We start from the raw sequence: 19,436 nt of genomic DNA on the forward strand, positions 1-19,436 counted from the left end.
CTGTGTTCCACAACCAGTCGTAATTATCATCAGAAGCTTCACATCTTCTCCTGAGGTTTTACTTGGAAAGACAGGTGGGTGGTAACTTAATAAAAACATTTTTGACTTTGAGTTGTCTCGAGGACTTAAAAATTAATCAAAAGAAATTCTAAAGGCTTTCTTTTAGCAAAAAGTTGGTGGTACCTATCAAAATTAAGGGTTATGATTTGGTGTATTAAGGTACCTCATTCAGGCTGATTTTATGAGCATCTTCACTCGATAAATGATTATAACCACAAATGTTAATCAACTTTTTGTGGAATCAGAATTTTTCTCTGTTGTTGAAAAAGGTAACATGGAACATAGTACTTTGGCTTTTCAAAAATAAATGTATTTTCTCAAAACCCTGAATTTTATAGCAGAAAAAGCTACATTAACTACCTTAAAATGTAATTATAAAGTATTTTAAAATCTATCAGTATCTTTTAATTTGAGATGTAATTAATAAACATATTTCAGATAAAGGAAGTGTTCTGGTGAAACAAAAGTTTATGTTGTCTGCAGGCTTATATTGTACTCTATTACCATCAGTTATCCTTAGACGGCTTTCAACAACATTTAGCTTCAACACCAAACCTCTTATATTCATCTCCAATTCATAGATATCAGGTAAACAAAGGTATTTTCTTTGTTGTTAAATTCTGTTATCTCCTCTTTTGTCCGTCTTTAGCAGAAAAATGAAACACAGCTCAGTCCTGCTCCTGGCCCTCCTCCTGGGATCATGCTCAGTTTATGCCTATGGTAAGTTTAACATTGCCTCATGCCCTTATTTCATGCAACATTTCATTTCAAGAATTGCTGTCATAGCTGAGAGGTTAGGTCATTTTTTGACAGTTTAGATAAAATCTGAATCCTTCTCTAACAAGGACAGTTGAGCCCTGTTGTCTATGAAAAAGAGTTGAGGTTTGAGACATTCTGCACTGCATTGCCAGAGCTGATGATACAGATTTGTTCAGTCTTGTTGTCCATGAGATGCTCATCTTGTAGAGACAAGTTATCATTTAGAGCCTGTACCAGAGACCTGTACCCTCTGTACCCTCATTGTTTAGAAAGTTATTAAACCTGTGCCTTGTTCTACGAAGCAGGATCACTGCCTAGCGAGGTAGCTTTGAGGATAGGTTCAGGATTCCCTGTTCTACGACACGGGATCACTCCTCAGCGAGGCGAGTCTCCATGGCAACATACCCTGAACGGCTAACCTGCTCCGGGGGCAGGTTAGCAGTTCCAGATTGAACTCGCGGACTATAAAAACCCCGCCCACTGACCAATGAGCCCTCACGAAAAAATGGCTTGTCCGTTCTTAGAGGATCCCGTGGACATCGGCCAATCAGCTTGCATTGTCCGAGGAGCACTCCGGCGCGTGAGAGTTTTCAGGGACCGCACCGACCCACTCTCTCTAAATCAGATTTAGAGTCATTACACAGTACATGACACTTTCTACAGGTAGTTAAAGGGAATGAAGAACTCTCATTGCCGTAATAAGATCTTCAATGCCAACACTTCTGTTCCATGACAATATTTTATCGCCCGTATTAAAATTGTGACAGGAATTCATGTAGGGCTCATGTGGGCTACATATCACACAAAATGTAAACACGATAGGAATGAACAAATGAATAAATTCATCTAAGAAATAAATTAGGTATGGTGCATGTTACAGTAAAAGTGCATGGTGAACAGTGCTATTTCAGGATGATAATGGCACAAAAGATTTTTTTTGCTCTACACTTATGCATTTAGACTGTCAGCAATTTTCTGCCAGCACTCCTTCCGTGCTTTAGCAGCGGCGACAGTGCTGTTTTTAACGTTAATTACATGTTTCACCTCGTCATACTTCCTCATGATCACCTCCTGCTCCTCCTGAGTGAAGTATGCGGTCCTTCTCTCTCCGCCTGCTCTGACGCTCCAGACTGCTCCATGTTCGCGATTGGTCAGATGCAGCGGGCTCCGCCTTATATCTGTGCACGCGCTCATTGCCTAGCTGGATCCACTTATGAGGTTGATAACCAGCGTCGTAAAACCAGGTAGCAGGACCGCCGGCTACCGCGCTCGGTTCAGCGAGGTAGCTCCAAGGCTATCTCGCTAGGCTGAACTTGCTTTGTAGAACAGGGCCCAAGTCACTTAGGCAGTGTGTGATCCTATTGTGGACGGAGGGTGAAATAAAAACACTGTAGGAACTCCAACAACAATCAGAAATGTTCATCTGCAGACCTTGCCTTCCAAAGTCTGAGAACCTCTGGAAAGTTTGTTTCGTTTCATTTTCCACCGCTTATCCGGGTCCAGGCCACAGGGGAAGCAGTTCCATCAGAGAAGACCAGTGGCCCCTGTCCCCGGCCACTTCCACCAGCTCCTCTGAGGAGATACCAGGGCGTTCCCAGGCCAGTTGATAGATATAATCTCTCCACCGTGTCCAGGGTCTACCCTGGGGTCTCCTCCCAGTTGGGCATGCCTGAAACACCTCCCCAGGGAGGCGTCCAGGAGGCATCCCCACCAGATGCCTGAACCATCTCATCTGGCTCCTCTCGATGTGGAGGAGCAGCGGCTCCTCTCCGAGCCTCTCTCAGATGTCCGAGTTACGAACCCCATCTCTAAGGCTGAGCCCAGACACCCTCATTTCAGATGATTCTTCTAGTCACGACCCACAGCTCGTGGCCATAGGTGAGGGTTGGAACGTAGATTGACCAGTAAAATTGAGAGCCTTGCCTTCTGGCTCATCTCCCTCTGCACCACAATAGACCGGTATAGCGTCCGCATCACTGCCGACCCTTCTCTCATCCGTCTGTCAATCTCTCGCTCCATTTTCCCCTCACTTGTGAACAAGACCCTGAGATACTTGAACTCCTCCACTTGGAGCAAAGACTCTCTCCCCCAACCTGGAGTAGGCAGTCCACCCTTTTCCGACTGAGAACCGTGATCTCAGACTTAGAGGTGCTGGTCTTCAAACCGCCCCAGTGCAAGCCAGAGGTCAGTTTGCTGATGATGAGGCCAACAGGACCACATCATCAGCAAAAAGCAGAGATGGGATCCTGAGACCCCCGAACCTGACTCCCTCCACCACTTGACTGCACCTAGAAATCTTGTCCATAAAAGTAATGAACAGAATCGCTGACAAAGGGCAGCCCTGGTGGAGTCCAACCCTAACTGAGTTTGGCCCTTCTGTTGGCAATATGGACCAAGCTCTTACTCCGGAAATACAGAGACTGAACAGACCATAACAGCGGGTCATCGACTCCAAATTCACGGAGCACATCCCACAACATACCTCGGGGGACACGGTCAAAAGCCTTCTCCAAGTCCTCAAAGCACATGTGGGCTGGCTGGGCAAACTCCCATGTGCCCTCTAGCACCCTTGCAAGGGTATAGTGCTGGTCCAGAGTTCCACATTGTTCCCCTTGAATCCAAGGTTCGACCAACCGTCGGACTCTCCTCTCCAGCACCCTGGAGTAGACCTTACCAGGGAGGCTATGGAGTGTGATCCCCTTCTAGTTGGACCACACCTTCTGGTCCCCAGTCTTAAAAAGGGGAACCACCACCCAAGTCTGCCGATCCAGAGGCACTGTCCCCGATGTCAATGTAAGGTTGCAGAGACATGTCAGCCAAGACAATCCTGCAACATCCAGAGCCTTGGGGAACTCAGGATGGATCTCACCCACCCCTGGGGCTTTGCCGCTACGTTGTTTAACTACCTCAGCGACTTCAGCCACAGTGATGGACAGGCCCAACCCCAAGTCTTCTGGCTCTGCTTCCTCAACGGGGTGCATGTTGGTGGAATTGAGGAGATCCTCGAGTATTCTTCCCATTGCCAACTTCACTCTCAGTTGAGGTCAGCAGCTCCCTGTCCCCACTGTAAACGGTGTGGACAGAGGGCCGCTTTCCCCTCCTGAGCCACCGGACAGTTTACCAGAATTTCTTTGGGGCCGACTGAAAATCTTTTTCCATGGTCTCACCAAACTTCTCCCATGATTGGGTTTTTGCCTCAGTGACTACAAGAGCCGTGCAACGCTTTGCCCGCCGGTACCTGCCAGCTGCTTCCGGAGTCCCATAGGCCAGCCTTTCCCTTTAAGACTCCTTCTTCAGCTTGACGGCACCCTTCACCTCTGGTGTCCACCAACAGGTTTGGGGATCACTGTTCTGACAAGCACCAGGCACCATGCGCCTGATTCCGGACAGCCACCTCAGCAATGGCACCATTGTACATGGTCTATTCAGATTCCATGTCCCTGGCCACCCCCAGGATGCAGAAAACAAAACATAACAAATTCTTGAAATTAATAAATAATAAATTATTCACAATTCCTAAACTTGTATTAGAGCAACACAAAGCTAAAGAAAATGAATCCGTGTGTTTCATTTAACAGAAAACGTGGCCCTGCGCGGCAAAGCGACTCAGTCACATCGCTACGGGCATAACTTTGGAGACGCCAACAGTGCAATCGATGGAAATCGCAACTCCGACTTTTCAGCCGGTTCATGCACCCACACTATAGAAATGATCAACCCCTGGTGGAGGGTGGACCTGCTGCACCGCTACGTTATCACCTCGGTCCTCATCACAAACAGAGCAGACTGCTGTTCAGAGAAGATCAACGGGGCTGAAGTTCACATCGGAGACTCTTTACAGGACAACGGCGTAGCAAACCCACTGTGAGTGTCATGAAAGCGGCTGGAAACCTTGACCCTGTAAAACCTGATACATTTGGCATTTGTGCAACTGTATTAGCCAAGTTTTTGGTACATATGCATTCTGTCAATGCAGAAAACACTTTCAAAAAAGTGTGACAATTTAGATGTTATTCGTGACATAAATTCTGAGTGAGTTTGTACAACTCATTAATCAAATATAATATCTTTGTAAGAGTCTTCTTACTATACAGAACCAGACCTTGTGGGGACAACATTTGATGCTTTATTTGTTGCTAATTCACTTATGTTTCTACAGACTTCTCACAGGTAGTTTCTCTGTCTCTTTTAGGGCAGGTGTCATTTCTCATATCTCTGCAGGGAGCTCACACATCCTTACGGTGGATAACGACATGGTTGGACGTTATGTGACCATCGTTCTGCCTGGTGCTGGCAGAGTTCTGACGCTCTGTGAAGTTGAGGTCTATGGGTACCCAGCCCCAACTGGTAAGACTTGAACCCTTGTTAACATGTTGTTTCATAATATGTACTGGCTTAAAGGGATAGTTCAGTTTTTTTGAAGTGGGGTTGTATGAGCTCTGTGTGACCACTAAGGACATTAGATACAGTAGAAAGTTGTCTCCTCTCCCTCAGTAAGACACAGACTGTAATCGATGGTGACGAGGAAATAAACGCTAACAGGGACAGACCGTACCAAATTCAAAGGCTATTATCTCTGCCTACAAGAACTAAAATAAAAAAGTAATACCACAGTTTAAGAGTACGCTACATAAAATATTTTTTAAGTGCATTAAGTCTTCGGAAATATAAACATTTATCTGGACCTTACTAACTGGTCATGTGTCCTTCCGCGCAGCGCTAGTGTGCTCCGTCCCCCCTCCTCCTTTCAGCTGTAGTGAATGTAAACAAGCTATGCTTCGGGCGCTGGTTTTAGCCTCGTGTAAGTTTGATCAAGTATCGTAATTCTTTTGTTTGTACTCTAAGGATTGTGAGGCAGCATAGGATGTCCAGTGTCCGCGAATGTTTCCTCTGTATTCCTTCCAGTCTCCATCTGTAGCAGCTCCTCTTCTGTGTAGCTGCTCCGGTTCATACAGGTATCCTTTTGGTTCCAAAGTGAATGAAACTTCTTCGTCGCTGTCATAGTCACTCATTTTGAATTTCCTACGCTGCCTCACAATCCTTAGAGTACAAACAAAAGAATTACGATACTTGATCAAACTTACACGAGGCTACAACCGGTGCCTGAAGCATAGCTTGTTTACATTCCCTACAGCTGAAAGGAGGAGGGGGGACGGAGCGCACTCACGCTGCGCAGAAGGACACATGACCAGTTAGTTAGGTCCGGATAAATGTTTATATTTCCGAAGACTTAATGCACTTAAAAAATATTTTATGTAGCGTACTCTTAAACTGTGGTATTACTTTTTGATTTGAGTTCTTGTAGGCAGAGAAAATAGCCTTTGAATTTGGTACCGTCTGTCCCTGTTAGCGTCTATTTCCTCATCACCATCGATTACAGTTTGTGTCTTACTGAGGGAGAGGAGACAACTTTCTACTGTATCTAATGTCCTTAGTGGTCACATAGAGCTCATACAACCCCACTTCAGAAAAGCTGAACTATCCCTTTAAGACGAGATTAAGTGAGTTCATATGGCTACATATCAGTAATGGGAGGAAAAACAACATTAGAAACAGATAAATGTGTTGGTTCCACTGATTGGACTGTTAGATGGTTTTTGACTGTCTGATATCTGTAAACATGAGGAGAAAAAAGCTTTTTGTTGAGACTTGATTGATGTTTAGAAATGAAAATAAACATACGTTTGGATATGAACATCATCTGTTGTTTTGTTTTTCTCTCAGGAGTTAACCTCGCCCTTAGAGGAAAAGCCTCACAGTCATCGTTATATCCGGGAGGCATGGCAAACTTGGCAATTGATGGTAATAATGACAACGAATGGGGGCATGGGTCCTGCTCCCACACAAAAGATGACTTCGCCCCCTGGTGGCGGCTGGATCTAGTCACAATCCATAAAGTGTTCACTGTTAAGATAACCAACCGCATAAATTCACAAGTCTCAACACGACTGAATGGAGCCGAGATCCGCATCGGAGATTCTCTGGATAACAACGGCAACAACAATCCCAGGTACTACTCAGATGGATCTGAACCGTCCTGAATCTTAAAGAAACGTGTTTATAACAAAACTGTTTCTTCTTTTAAGGTGTGCTGTGATTGAAAACATCCCAGCCGGTGCTACAGCTGAATTCAAATGTAACGGGATGGACGGTCGCTTCGTGAACATAGTCATCCCTGGAAGAGCAGAGTACCTGACTCTCTGTGAGGTGGAGGTTTACGGCTCTGTCCTGGATCTAGACCATCCTGCTATGTGCACCAACACCACCTGAACTTGTAGATGAGGCTTTGATTTGACTGTTTGCCTGAAACATGACAAATATAAGTTTCTCCATCATGATAAAAAAAAAAGAAAATCATGTCGTACTGTCAGGGTGATTTATGTTTTTAATTGGATGGTTGAATGTCTGATTCAAGCCATTTTATATGTTCATTGTATAGAATTAGAATGAGTCAAGGCAACTTAATTTTGTTATGTACTTTACATATACTGCATTTTAGTACAAAATGCCTAATCTTTTGAAAAATATCTTGCATTATGAATTTATAGAGCTATTGTATTTTGTTTTTTGATTCAATTTATCAGACCTTTTTTTTTTTTTGCAGACTTAAATTCAATATACTATATGTGCACCCCAAATGTTAAACCACAGTTTTCAGAAATAATAAAACACAATTAATGTCTTCATATAAACTAAATAAACACCTTAAGGAATTCAGGAATGTATCTCATGCTGAGTTATGTTTTATAGTTCATGCCAACAGTATGATCACAATGTCAAACAATTCACCCTAATGAGAAAAGAAAGTTGGAACTGAGAACTTTATCCTTTATTTCATCAGTTTTCTATTTAATAGGGCTGTCATTTTAACGCATTAATTAGATTAATTAATTACACCGCAAATTAACGCGTTGTAAAAATTAACGCAGATTAATCTGGATCCAAACCCGCGAGGCGTTCAAAGACGCACTTATTTTCAAATGTCTGGCATTTACAAACTGTTTGTCCTACTTGGAAAAAGGTGTTCTCATCAGATTCTCAAATTTCTGACGTTCCCTGAATGTATCACACGTGAAGTCAGCAACATGCTTTAAACCTGGGGGAAGCGAGAGTGATTTTTGGGGGACTGCCATACACATCTCGTTTATTCACACGTCCTTTTTGAAAATCTGCAGAAAATCAACCGTTTGCTCTAGCTCAATTCTGTAAAAAACAGATAATTCTACACTCTTTTCTGCTTTAAACCAGCCCTGAATGATCAATATTTGTCCCATATTTGAGTCTAAAGAATTCTTTGAAAATTTGCTTCCATCTTCCTGGTGTCATGTTTCAGCTTGGGGCTGCTCTGCACCAATGAGCAACAGTTTGTGTTTTCAGAGCATGTTAAACTGAGAATACTTCACTTTTCTTTGATCCAAGACTTGAATTAAGTGTTTTGTTCATAGTTCCTCACAGTTTTAGCCTTTAGCCCTGGTTCTCTTGACCTCATAGAAGCAGAGAAGTTCATATTGCAGTGAAAATTGAGTCCACATCAAGTAAAAATGTGACAAAAGCAAAAAACGTCCTAAAAATCAAATCAGCTTACCTTAGGTGCAGGACTGTGTAGATTTTGTAAAGATAGAACCATAAAACTTTTTTTATGTGTTCCTTATGCCTCAGGGTACCTAAAAATGTGTTGTATTTATTACCACCTTATCTTAAAATGTTTTTTTAATGTATTTTAATGTAATTTTAATGTCCTGGGATTAAAATTCTTTATTTTGGGACCTTAAGCAAATATGAGATTAAAATGCGATTAATTAGATTAATTAATTACAAATCCAGTAATTAATTAGATTAATTTTTTTAATCGCCTGACAGCACTACTATTTCATATAATTCTTTATGCAAAGTTAATGCTCATTAAACATCATCATTGTGTATTAATGGGACATTTTTGTCTTATTCTGTGCCACCCGGCAGCCTATCAGCAATATTCCTGCTCTTATATATCTCCGTATATAACTGGACTGGATAATACTTCCGGAGTTTACTACAATTAAGTAAACCTGACCTGACAATAGAGCTGGAGGCCAGCTGAAGCTTAAAAACAGGCACAAGGAGGATTTCTTTCCAGTCATCTCCATTTATGACCAGGAGGTGGCGCAGGTTTACTTCATCTTTCTTTGCCTTTAAACTTCTCCTTCATCAAAAAAGAAAATCACAAAGTGACTCCCTTGAAGAAAACTAGGACAGTTTGACTCTTATAGTCAAAATGAAGGAGCAATTCTTCTTAAGGTGTTAAAATCCTACATGATAAAAGTTTTAAAATACTTGATAAAGTTGAATCTTCCTCTCAAATTTGCTAATTCTACTCGAATATTTGCTCAAACAACCTTGGAAAAAAATGAGAACAGCTCTATTCCTCTTGACACACTTTGAGAGTGATTACTTAACGCTGTTGATGATTACAGAAGTTACAGTGAGTTCCTAAAAGACTTTGAACTTTCAGGCTTTTTGATTGCTCATCAATGTTAACTTTTGTTTCTCTAACTTTTGTTGTCATGGGTAGAGATGTGGTGTTCACCCATAAGTCAGTTGTTAAAACGTCTCTTTTATGTGAACAATGACAACCTGAGCTGATTTTGTATGTGAGTTTCCCATGCTGCCCTCAAGTGTCACCTGAGAGCCTCAAGAGTCTGAGTCATCCACAGCAGAAGAGATTTTGGAAGATTTACAACGGAAACAAAAGTCAAATGAAAATATACTCAGTACTCCAGAATAAATCATATACACTCACCAGCCACTGCAGTTGGCACACCTGTACAACTGCTTGTTCTCGCAAATTCCTAATCAGCCAATCACATGGCAGCAACTCAATGCATTTAGACATGTCATGTCATCAGAATGAGGAAGAAAGGTGATTTAAGAGACTTTGAACGTGGCATGGTTGTTGGTCTGAGTATTTCAGAAACTGCTGATCTACTGGGATTTTAACCCACAACCATCTCTAGGGTTTACAGAGAATGGTCCCAAAAAGAGAAAATATCCAGTGAGCAGCAGTTCTGTGGGACAAAATGCCTTGTTGATGCCAGAGGTCAGAGGAGAATGGACAGACTGGTTGGAGCTGATAGAAAGGCAACAGTAACTCAAATAACCACTGGTTACAACCGAGGTCTGCAGAAGAGCATCTCTTTTTTTTTTTTTTTTTTTTTTTTTTTTTTTTTTTTTTCTTCCCCTTGTCCTGTTCAGCGTCACGACAACAGAATTATGGTCTGGCTGCCGTATTGTGCAGAACACATTTGCTTTTCCAAAGGGAGCCGTTAATGTATAGAGCTGCCCTTGAGTGTTAAAATAATACTCTTTATTAGTGTTTGTTTTTTTTTTTTTTTTTTTAAATTATATATTTATATTTTATACATAAATACACATACATATATATACATACACACACACATACGTATGTATGCACATACATATACATACGCATACATGTATCCATACAGTTTCCCTCCCGTATATTGCCAAGTTTGAAGATTACTGCTTAACCAGAACAAGGTGATATCAGGAAAGAAACAGTGAAAAAGGAAAAGATTGTAGAGAAGAGACTAGACAGGGGGGGAGAGAGAGACAACAAAACAACAGTAGAGAACAACCACAACAACTGAACAGATGACTACAGACAGGAGAAACAAATAACCAGCTACTGAGCCTGAAAGGAGACAGTATCCTGGGGTCTTTGAAGTCATAATCACAAGAAGAACCTGGAGAGATGAACTGGAGAAATCATGAGTAGCAGTGAGCACAACAATGACAATTGCAAAGAGGTACATATACGTATATAGATCTATACACAGACTCATATACTCACCTACACATATAGGGCTACAGGTGGCAGTATAGAAAATTGGGTTTGATTTGGGTCAGGTGATCATGCCAAGGAGTGATCATGCAGATGTGGCCCCGCTGCTCCCAGAGGCCAGACATGCACTGAGATAGCCCTCATCCCCGGGCGTCCCGCAGCCACAACAGAGCACAGGTCCCAGACAGACCACCATGGAGACAGCAGCACGCCAATCCAGGAGGAGGCAAGGGGGGAGCGTCCCGGGAAGGCTAGAGGCAGGCCCCCGACACTGCAGAGGGAGGACCCCAGGGGCCAGGGACTGAGGTCTGCAGGCCCCGCTAGACGCAGGGCCCCCGATCGAGTGCAGGGGGTAAGACCAGGGGTCACCTGTGCCCAAGGGCCACTCACCCCCGAGGATGGGGGGTTCGGCCAGGCACCCGGGAGGACGGACCCAGCCCAGGCCACCACCTATCACGAGTCGGTGCCGGCCCCCAGCGCACCCGGTCAGACACCAGAGACCACAGAAGTCCTCTCCCCAGAAACCCAGTATCCCCCGTACACAGCCTACTGTCCCAACCCACCCCTATCCCCCTCTCATCTTTATCACAGCTCACCAGCCCTCCACCGTGGACCCTGACACCCGCACATAAACATTCTGTCCATCCATACCCATACGTTCACACAACAGCACAACAACACCACAGCACCACAAGACGACCACACAACAATATCACAACACGGCATATATATATATATATATATACATATATATATATATATATATATATATACATATATACATATATATATATACATACACACATACATATATACACATACACACATACATACATATACATATACACACACATACACATACATACATACACACATACATATACACACACACATACACATACATATATATATTCATACATATATAAATAATTTTAAAAAGAGGATTAAATAAATAAATAAATAAGTAAATAAGTAAATAAGTAGATATAAAGCCATGGGCATCCTCCGGGGCGCCGCGGGACCCCTGCTGTGCCACTCGCCCAGAACCCAAGGCAGCGGATCCCCTTTTTACCCCATGCCCCAGGGGGCATGGTAGAAACAGGGGTGTGAGAAGAGCCCCCTGCCCTACCTCCTAGAAAGGCAACAGTAACTCAAATAACCACTGGTTACAACCGAGGTCTGCAGAAGAGCATCTCTGAACACACAACACGTCCAACCTTGAGGCAGATGGGCTACAGCAGCAGAAGACCACACCGGGTGACCCTCCTGTCAGCTAAGAACAGGAAACTGAGGCTACAATTCACACAGCAACACCAAAACTGGACAATAGAAGATTGGAGAAACGTTGCCTGATCTGATGAGTCTGGATTTCTGCTCCACATTCAGGTGGTAGGGTCAGAATTTGGCCTCAACAACATGAAAGCATGGATCCATCCTGCCTTGTATCAACGGTTCAGGCTGCTGCTGCTGGTGTAATGGTGTGGGGGAGATTTTCTTGGCTTACTTTGGGCCCCTTAGTACCAACTGAGCATGGTTTAAAGTCCACAGAAAAAAAAGAAAAGAAAGAAAAACGGGGGGACAAAAGGAAAAAAAAGAAGGAAAAAAAAGGAAAAAAGAAAGAAAAAAGGGAAAAAGAAGAAAAAAGAGAAAAAAGAAAAATAAAGGAAAAAAGAAAGAAAAAAGGGAAAAAGAAAAAAGAAAAAAAAAGAGAGAAGAAAAACAAGGTGGGAAAAAAGAAAAAAGAAAGAAAGAAGAAAAAAGGGGGAGAAAAAAAAGAAAGGAAAAAAGAAAAAAGAAAGAAAGAAAGGGAAAAAACAAGAAAAAGAAAAAAAAGAAAAACAAGGGGGGACAAAAGAAAAAAGAAAGAAAGAATGAAAAGAAAGGGGAAAAGAAAAAAAGAAATGAAAAAGGAAAAAAGAAAAAAGAAAGAAAAATGGGGAAAAATGAAAAAAGAAAAACAGAGAAAAAAGATAGTCAAGAGAAAAAGGGGGGAAAAAAAGGAAAAAAAGAAAAAATTAGAAAAAAGAGAGAGAGAGAAAAAAAGTCCACAGCCTACCTGAGTATTGTTGCTGACCATGTCCATCCCTTTATGAGCACAGTGTACCCATCTTCTGATGGCTACTTCCAGCAGGATAACGCTCCATGTCATAAAGCTGGAATCATCTCAGACTGCTTTCTTCAACATGACAATGAGTTCCCTGTACTCAAATGTCCTCCACAGTCCCCAGATCTCAATCCAATAGAGCACCTTTGGGATGTGGTGGAACGGGAGATTCTCATCATGGATGTTCAGACGACAAATCTGCAGCAACTGTGTGATGCTATCATGTCAATATGGACCAAACTCTCTGAGAAATGTTTCCAGGACCTTGTTGAATCTATGCCACCAAGGATTAAGGCAGTTCTGAAGGCAAAAGAGGTCCAGCCCAGTACCAGTAAGGTGTACCAAATAAAGTGTCCGGTGAGTGTATATTGGTGCGATATGTACGTTTGAATTATTCTGATCCAAATCGTATCTCATATCTGCTAGTGATTGTTTCCTTGATAGAAAATAAGCTCCAGGTCCTTCAAAGACCCATAAGTCCCATCTCTAGTCATGTGCCCTAGTATGTTTTTATAGCTGAACGTTAAAATGACCTAACTTTTAGATGACCTGCCAAGAATGAACCTTATCTATCTTGAAACAGTATATAAAATTGTCCAATCTCTGACCTGCTTTAAAGTGAAAGTGAGTTTTATCTGCCAACCTGGAAACAATAGGTGACCTGCTGTAAACCATCAATAAAACATCAGCCTGTTTGATAAGACGTGGGTATAAATATATGTTGGTGCTCCACATCCTGTCGCAGTTATCATCACCAGCTTCAAATCTTCTCCTGAGGTGTTACCCTGAAGGACAGGTGGGTGGTTTTTACTCAATTTTACCTTTGAGTTGTCTCAAAAACCTTAAATTAACCAAATATAAAAGCCATGTTTTTGCTTTTGCTTCATTATTTTTCTCCGGGCCACCAGAGGTCAGTGAGGTGTTATGTGGTTCCTTAATAAATTCTTCTCCACTTTCAGCTGGTAGCGCCTCAGCACAGAACTGGTCACGACACCAACAGTTAGTTTAAGGCTTTGTTTAATCAAAAAGCTGTTTTATCAAAATGAAAGGTTTCAAATTCAATATATAGGGTTATTTTTAACTTATTCAGGAAGATTTTACACATATGTAAAGTTGAACTAATTAAAGTGGGACACAGTTATCTCTATTTGATCCGAACATCAGCGTAATTATCAGTGTTTTATCTTTATGATCATGAGTGTTCACCAACTTTATTTATGCAATCAAAAAAAAAGAAATATTTTCCTTTGTTGTAAAAAAAAAAAAAAAAGTAGCATTTCTGCATCATATGACTAATATGATTAGTCAGTGAATGTTGATATTGATATATGGCTAGACATTAGAAAACTACAAAAAAATAATTGAGAGCTGAGCAATATTTTATTTATTCATTATACATTATTAAATTCAAGTATTCTTTCAAAAAGTTGTTCAATTTTTGTAAAGTGGAACTTAAAATTTGACTTTTTTTTGCAAAAATTAAATTAAATTTAAAATCTAATTTATATATATATATATATATATATATATATATATATATATATATATATATAGATATATATTTATTTATTTATTTATTTATATATATATGATGTAATATAATATTTATTTTGTGATTTATTTTAATATTTAATTTAAAATAATTTCATTCAATTTAATACAAAAAAATTGTCAGCCAAAAATTTTTGAAATTCCTTTTATTTTTATATATTTTTCTATTTTTTTATTTTTTGCAAATTTTTCAAATTATTATTATTTTTTAAAATTTTAGCAATTTTTTAATTTTTTGCAGACTTACCAAAAATTTTTTTACACTTTACAGTTTTTTCATCATGAGTGTTCACCAACTTTATTTATGCAATCAAAAAAAAAGAAATATTTTCCTTTGTTGTAAAAAAAAAAAAAGTAGCATTTCTGCATCATATGACTAATATGATTAGTCAGTGAATGTTGATATTGATATATGGCTAGACATTAGAAAACTACAAAAAAATAATTGAGAGCTGAGCAATATTTTATTTATTCATTATACATTATTAAATTCAAGTATACTTTCAAAAAGTTGTTCAATTTTTGTAAAGTGGAACTTAAAATTTGACTTTTTTTTGCAAAAATTAATTAAATCTAAAATCTAATTTATATATTTATATATATATATATATATATATATATATATATATATATATATATATATATATATATATATATATATATATATATATATATATTTATTTATTTATATATATATGATGTAATATAATATTTATTTTGTGATTTATTTTAATATTTAATTTAAAATAATTTCATTCAATTTAATACAAAAAAATTGTCAGCCAAAAATTTTTGAAATTCCTTTTATTTTTCTATTTTTTTATTTTTTGCAAATTTTTCAAATTATTATTATTTTTTAAAATTTTAGCAATTTTTTAATTTTTTGCAGACTTACCAAAAATTTTTTTACACTTTACAGTTTTTTCATCATGAGTGTTCACCAACTTTATTTATGCAATCAAAAAAAAAGAAATATTTTCCTTTGTTGTAAAAAAAAAAAAAAAAGTAGCATTTCTGCATCATATGACTAATATGATTAGTCAGTGAATGTTGATATTGATATATGGCTAGACATTAGAAAACTACAAAAAAATAATTGAGAGCTGAGCAATATTTTATTTATTCATTATACATTATTAAATTCAAGTATTCTTTCAAAAAGTTGTTCAATTTTTGTAAAGTGGAACTTAAAATTTGACTTTTTTTTGCAAAAATTAAATTAAATTTAAAATCTAATTTATATATATATATATATATATATATATATATATATATATATATATATATATATATATATATATATATATATATATATATTTATTTATTTATATATATATGATGTAATATAATATTTATTTTGTGATTTATTTTAATATTTAATTTAAAATAATTTCATTCAATTTAATACAAAAAAAAATTGTCAGCCAAAAATTTTTGAAATTCTTTTCTTTTTCATATTTTTTCTAATTTTTTATTTTTTGCAAATTTTTCAAATGATTATTTTTTTAAAAAATTTTAGCAATTTTTTTTAATTTTTTGCAGATTTACCAAAAATAACAACATCTCTCCACATGTACAATTTTATTAATTCCAAAATACCTTCTCAATTTCATATTTTTTTCTCTGGATTTTAATTATGTTTGAAATTTTTTTACACTTTACAGTTTTTTGTGAGGATAAAGTAGATTTTGTGGCTCTTGAATGTTTTTAATCTGAGGGAGCTGAGGCCAAATGGCTCTGAAGAAAGTAAAGGTGGCAGATCCCTGAAATAGAACTTTTGTCATCTTTTGAGCAGAGACTCAAAAAGAGGCCAGGGCCTAAAGGGTTAATATCTATCAGTACTTTTAGTCTCCTGAATAAAAGTGTTTTTACTGTTAAAAAAAATTCATAGACATCAGGTAAACAAAGGTCATTTCTTTGTTGTTAAATTCTGTAATCTCCTCTTTTGTCCGTCTTTAGCAGAAAAATGAAACACAGCTCAGTTCTACTCCTGGCCCTCCTCCTGGGATCATGCTCAGTTTACGCCTACGGTAAGTTTAACATCGCTTCATACCCTTTTTTTATGTAACATTTCATTTCAAGAATTGCTTTTATAGCTGAGGAGTTGGGTCATTTTGACAGTTCAAATAAAATCAAAACTCTTCTCTAACTGGATCAATTGACCTCATTGACTGTTTATAGAGTGGACAGGGTGGCTCCGTCATTTATCATTGTACGGTTTTGAAGCCAAAATTCCCCGTCACCGTCACAGCCAGAGTCTGCACAGTCTGGGAGAAACTGAGTGGAGCTGGTTGACAAAAATAATAATATATTTTTTTCTTACGCAAGTCTAATCACTTCCTGACTCTACCTCCAAACATATTTTACAATCCCTCAAAAAAATACACAAGAACGGCAGCTGTCAAACATCGTTAAACGTGACGTAAAACCTCGTTTTTAACCTTGAATAACAAATGATAACTAAACTTTTCAGAAAAAAGAGGACTTCAATTCAAGGCAGCCAAATGATATCTTCAAATCAAAGTTTGACCACAGCCCATCTGGAATGACTCCAGAGATTGTTTTTTTGACCTATACTGCAGCCAGCCACTAGGGGGAGCAGTTTCTTTCCTACATCTGTAAAGTTGATAGTTAAATCCAAATAAAAATGAAATTTTAAGAAGCCAGAAACCTTCTCTTACCCCTGAACACTCTCATAACTTAATGAATTAAACTTGGAGTCAAAAGAAAACAAATCTTTACGTTTCATTCAACAGAAAACGTGGCCCTGCGCGGCAAAGCTACTCAGTCACATCGCTACGAGCAATCCTTTGGGGACGCCAGCAGTGCAATCGATGGAAACCGCAATGCCATCTTCGCAGCCGGATCCTGCTCCAACACTATAGAAATGATCAGTCCCTGGTGGAGGGTGGACCTGCTGCACCGCTACGTTATCACCTCAGTTATCATCACAAACAGAGCAGACTGCTGTCCAGAGAGGATCAACGGGGCTGAAGTTCACATCGGAGACTCTTTACAGGACAACGGCGTAGCAAACCCAAAGTGAGTGTCATCGAAGCTGCTGGAAACTTTTAACTAGAAGAGTCTTCCTACTGTGCAGGAAATAGTCTTATGTGCATAATTTTGGGTGCTCTATTTGTTTCACGTTCTCTGATCTTTACAAACTTCTGTCACTTTCAGGGCTGCTGTCATTTCCCAGATCTCTGCAGGGAGCTCACACATCCTGACAATGAATGATGACGTGGTTGGACGTTATGTGACCATCGTTCTCCCTGGCCCAGACAAAACTCTGACGCTCTGTGAAGTTGAGGTCTATGGGTACCTTGCCCCAACTGGTGAGACTTAAACCAGTGTCAATACGTTGCTTACATTATGGTCTGACGTAAGACTAGATTGTTTTGGGCCGTAACCCCTGAGATCCTCTGAACACATCAGGACCAGCAAGTTTGTACGGCTACACATCAGTTATGAAAGACAAATGAAGTTATACACTCACTAGCCACTATATTATGAACACCTTGCTAGTCCTGGGTTGGACCCCCTTTTTGCCTTCAGAACTGCCTTAACCCTGGCATAGATACAACATTCCTCAAAGAGTTTGGTCCATATTGACATGATAGCATCACACAGTTGCTGCAGATTTGTGGTCTGAACATCCATGATGAGAATCTCCCGTTCCACCACATCCCAAAGGTGCTCTATTGGATTGAGATCTGGGGACTGTGGAGGACATTTGAGTACAGGGAACTCATTGTCATGTTGAAGAAACCAGTCTGAGATGATTCCAGCTGTATGACATGGAGCGTTATCCTGCTGGAAGTAGCCATCAAACACACATGTATGAGGCCCAAGGGAGAAGATTGAGCAGGACTATTCCTGTAAAAATTTAGATTTTACTTTCAAGGAATTTCTGCAGACTCAACCTTTAAGCTCTGTATATTTATATATGTCTGTTTTTTTTCTTCCAGGGGTTAACCTTGCACTCAAAGGAAAAGCCTCACAGTCGTCATTTTACTCAGAGGGCATGGCGTACTTGGCAAATGATGGGAATAATGACAACGATCGAGGGCGGGGTGCCTGCACTCACACTAACCACGACTTCGCCCCCTGGTGGCGGCTGGATCTGATCACAACCCATAAAGTGTTCACTGTTAAGATAACCAACCGCAGAGATACTCGCTTCTCACCACGACTGAATGGAGCTGAGCTCCGCATCGGAGATTCACCTGAAAACAACGGCAACAACAATCCCAGGTACTACTGAGTCTTTAAACGAGAAGATATCATTTATGAATCTTTATGTTTGGAAACTATTCTGAAGAAACAAATATTTAAAATTATTTCTTTTCTTTTCTTTCTTTTTAAGGTGTGCTGTGATTGAACACATCCCAGCTGGTGCTACGGCTGAATTCAAATGTAACGGGATGGACGGTCGCTTCGTGAACATAGTCATCCCTGGGAGAGCAGAGTACCTGACTCTCTGTGAGGTGGAGGTTTACGGCTCTGTCCTGGATCTGGATTAAAAGTTCAGAAATAAAATTGATGCAAGAATTGAGCCCCTGCCGTGTGCAGTGACACACACACCAACACCATCTGTCTGTCTGATGTAACATACGCCTCAAAGAGAGGAGCTGGAACTGAGGAGGTTACACAGTCATTGGAGTGTTGTTATACTGTGAGTGTTGTTTTATAAAGAAATAACTCTGTGTTTGGTGTTTGGAAGACTAAATGTGAGCCTGGGGCAAAGATTTTTTTTTTTTTTTCTGCAACTGGTCAACAAACTCATTATTTATTCTGCTGTCAGCTCTGAGTTGAATGAACTTAAAGAAAATGTCCTATAACATTGAGCCTTATCATATTCAACTCTGGACTCTTCCTTCACAGCTCCAACTATTAATGTCAAAACTACAGAACAAGAATTTGAAGTATATGAAGCTGCAGTTTTGTTGTTCATCACCAGGGGGCAGCCCAAGTAATTGAAGCTGCTGTATGGAGTTGTTTTGTTTCCACCTGATGAAGAAATAAAATGTTAGTTCTTTCTTTTATCAGCGTGTCTCTGATGTGTCTGACTAATGTTTCTACATTCCAACATTCAGCTTTGTGTTACTCTTAGCTGAAACT

At 39.4% G+C, this 19,436-nt stretch overlaps 2 protein-coding genes across 2 annotated transcripts; both read left to right on the forward strand.

Annotated features, from left to right (window-relative positions):
* Positions 1-716: 716 nt before the first annotated feature.
* On the forward strand, positions 717-7,089 carry LOC141801240 (uncharacterized). Its single transcript, XM_074684216.1, has 5 exons — positions 717-780; positions 4,398-4,683; positions 5,012-5,166; positions 6,544-6,829; positions 6,906-7,089. Exons 1-5 carry the CDS (start codon positions 717-719, stop codon positions 7,087-7,089), a joined length of 975 nt encoding a protein of 324 aa, XP_074540317.1.
* Positions 7,090-16,281: 9,192 nt separating this feature from the next.
* On the forward strand, positions 16,282-18,838 carry LOC141801241 (uncharacterized). Its single transcript, XM_074684217.1, has 5 exons — positions 16,282-16,345; positions 17,072-17,357; positions 17,496-17,650; positions 18,284-18,569; positions 18,682-18,838. Exons 1-5 carry the CDS (start codon positions 16,282-16,284, stop codon positions 18,836-18,838), a joined length of 948 nt encoding a protein of 315 aa, XP_074540318.1.
* Positions 18,839-19,436: the final 598 nt, after the last annotated feature.

Source organism: Halichoeres trimaculatus, unplaced genomic scaffold (genome assembly GCF_033239565.1).
Source record: "Halichoeres trimaculatus isolate MK-OKI-2021-1 unplaced genomic scaffold, fHalTri1.1 fHalTri1_scaffold_12, whole genome shotgun sequence".
Taxonomy (NCBI): domain Eukaryota; kingdom Metazoa; phylum Chordata; class Actinopteri; order Labriformes; family Labridae; genus Halichoeres; species Halichoeres trimaculatus.

Excerpts from the sequence above, each read along its gene's own strand:
- LOC141801240 (XM_074684216.1), top strand. The coding sequence starts at position 717 with ATGAAACACAGCTCAGTCCTGCTCCTGGCCCTCCTCCTGGGATCATGC. Across the intron at positions 781-4,397 it reads ATGCTCAGTTTATGCCTATG|AAAACGTGGCCCTGCGCGGC; the intron begins GTAAGTTTAACA and ends TTCATTTAACAG. Across the intron at positions 5,167-6,543 it reads TGGGTACCCAGCCCCAACTG|GAGTTAACCTCGCCCTTAGA; the intron begins GTAAGACTTGAA and ends TTTTTCTCTCAG.
- LOC141801241 (XM_074684217.1), top strand. The coding sequence starts at position 16,282 with ATGAAACACAGCTCAGTTCTACTCCTGGCCCTCCTCCTGGGATCATGC. Across the intron at positions 17,358-17,495 it reads AACGGCGTAGCAAACCCAAA|GGCTGCTGTCATTTCCCAGA; the intron begins GTGAGTGTCATC and ends TGTCACTTTCAG. Across the intron at positions 17,651-18,283 it reads TGGGTACCTTGCCCCAACTG|GGGTTAACCTTGCACTCAAA; the intron begins GTGAGACTTAAA and ends TTTTTCTTCCAG.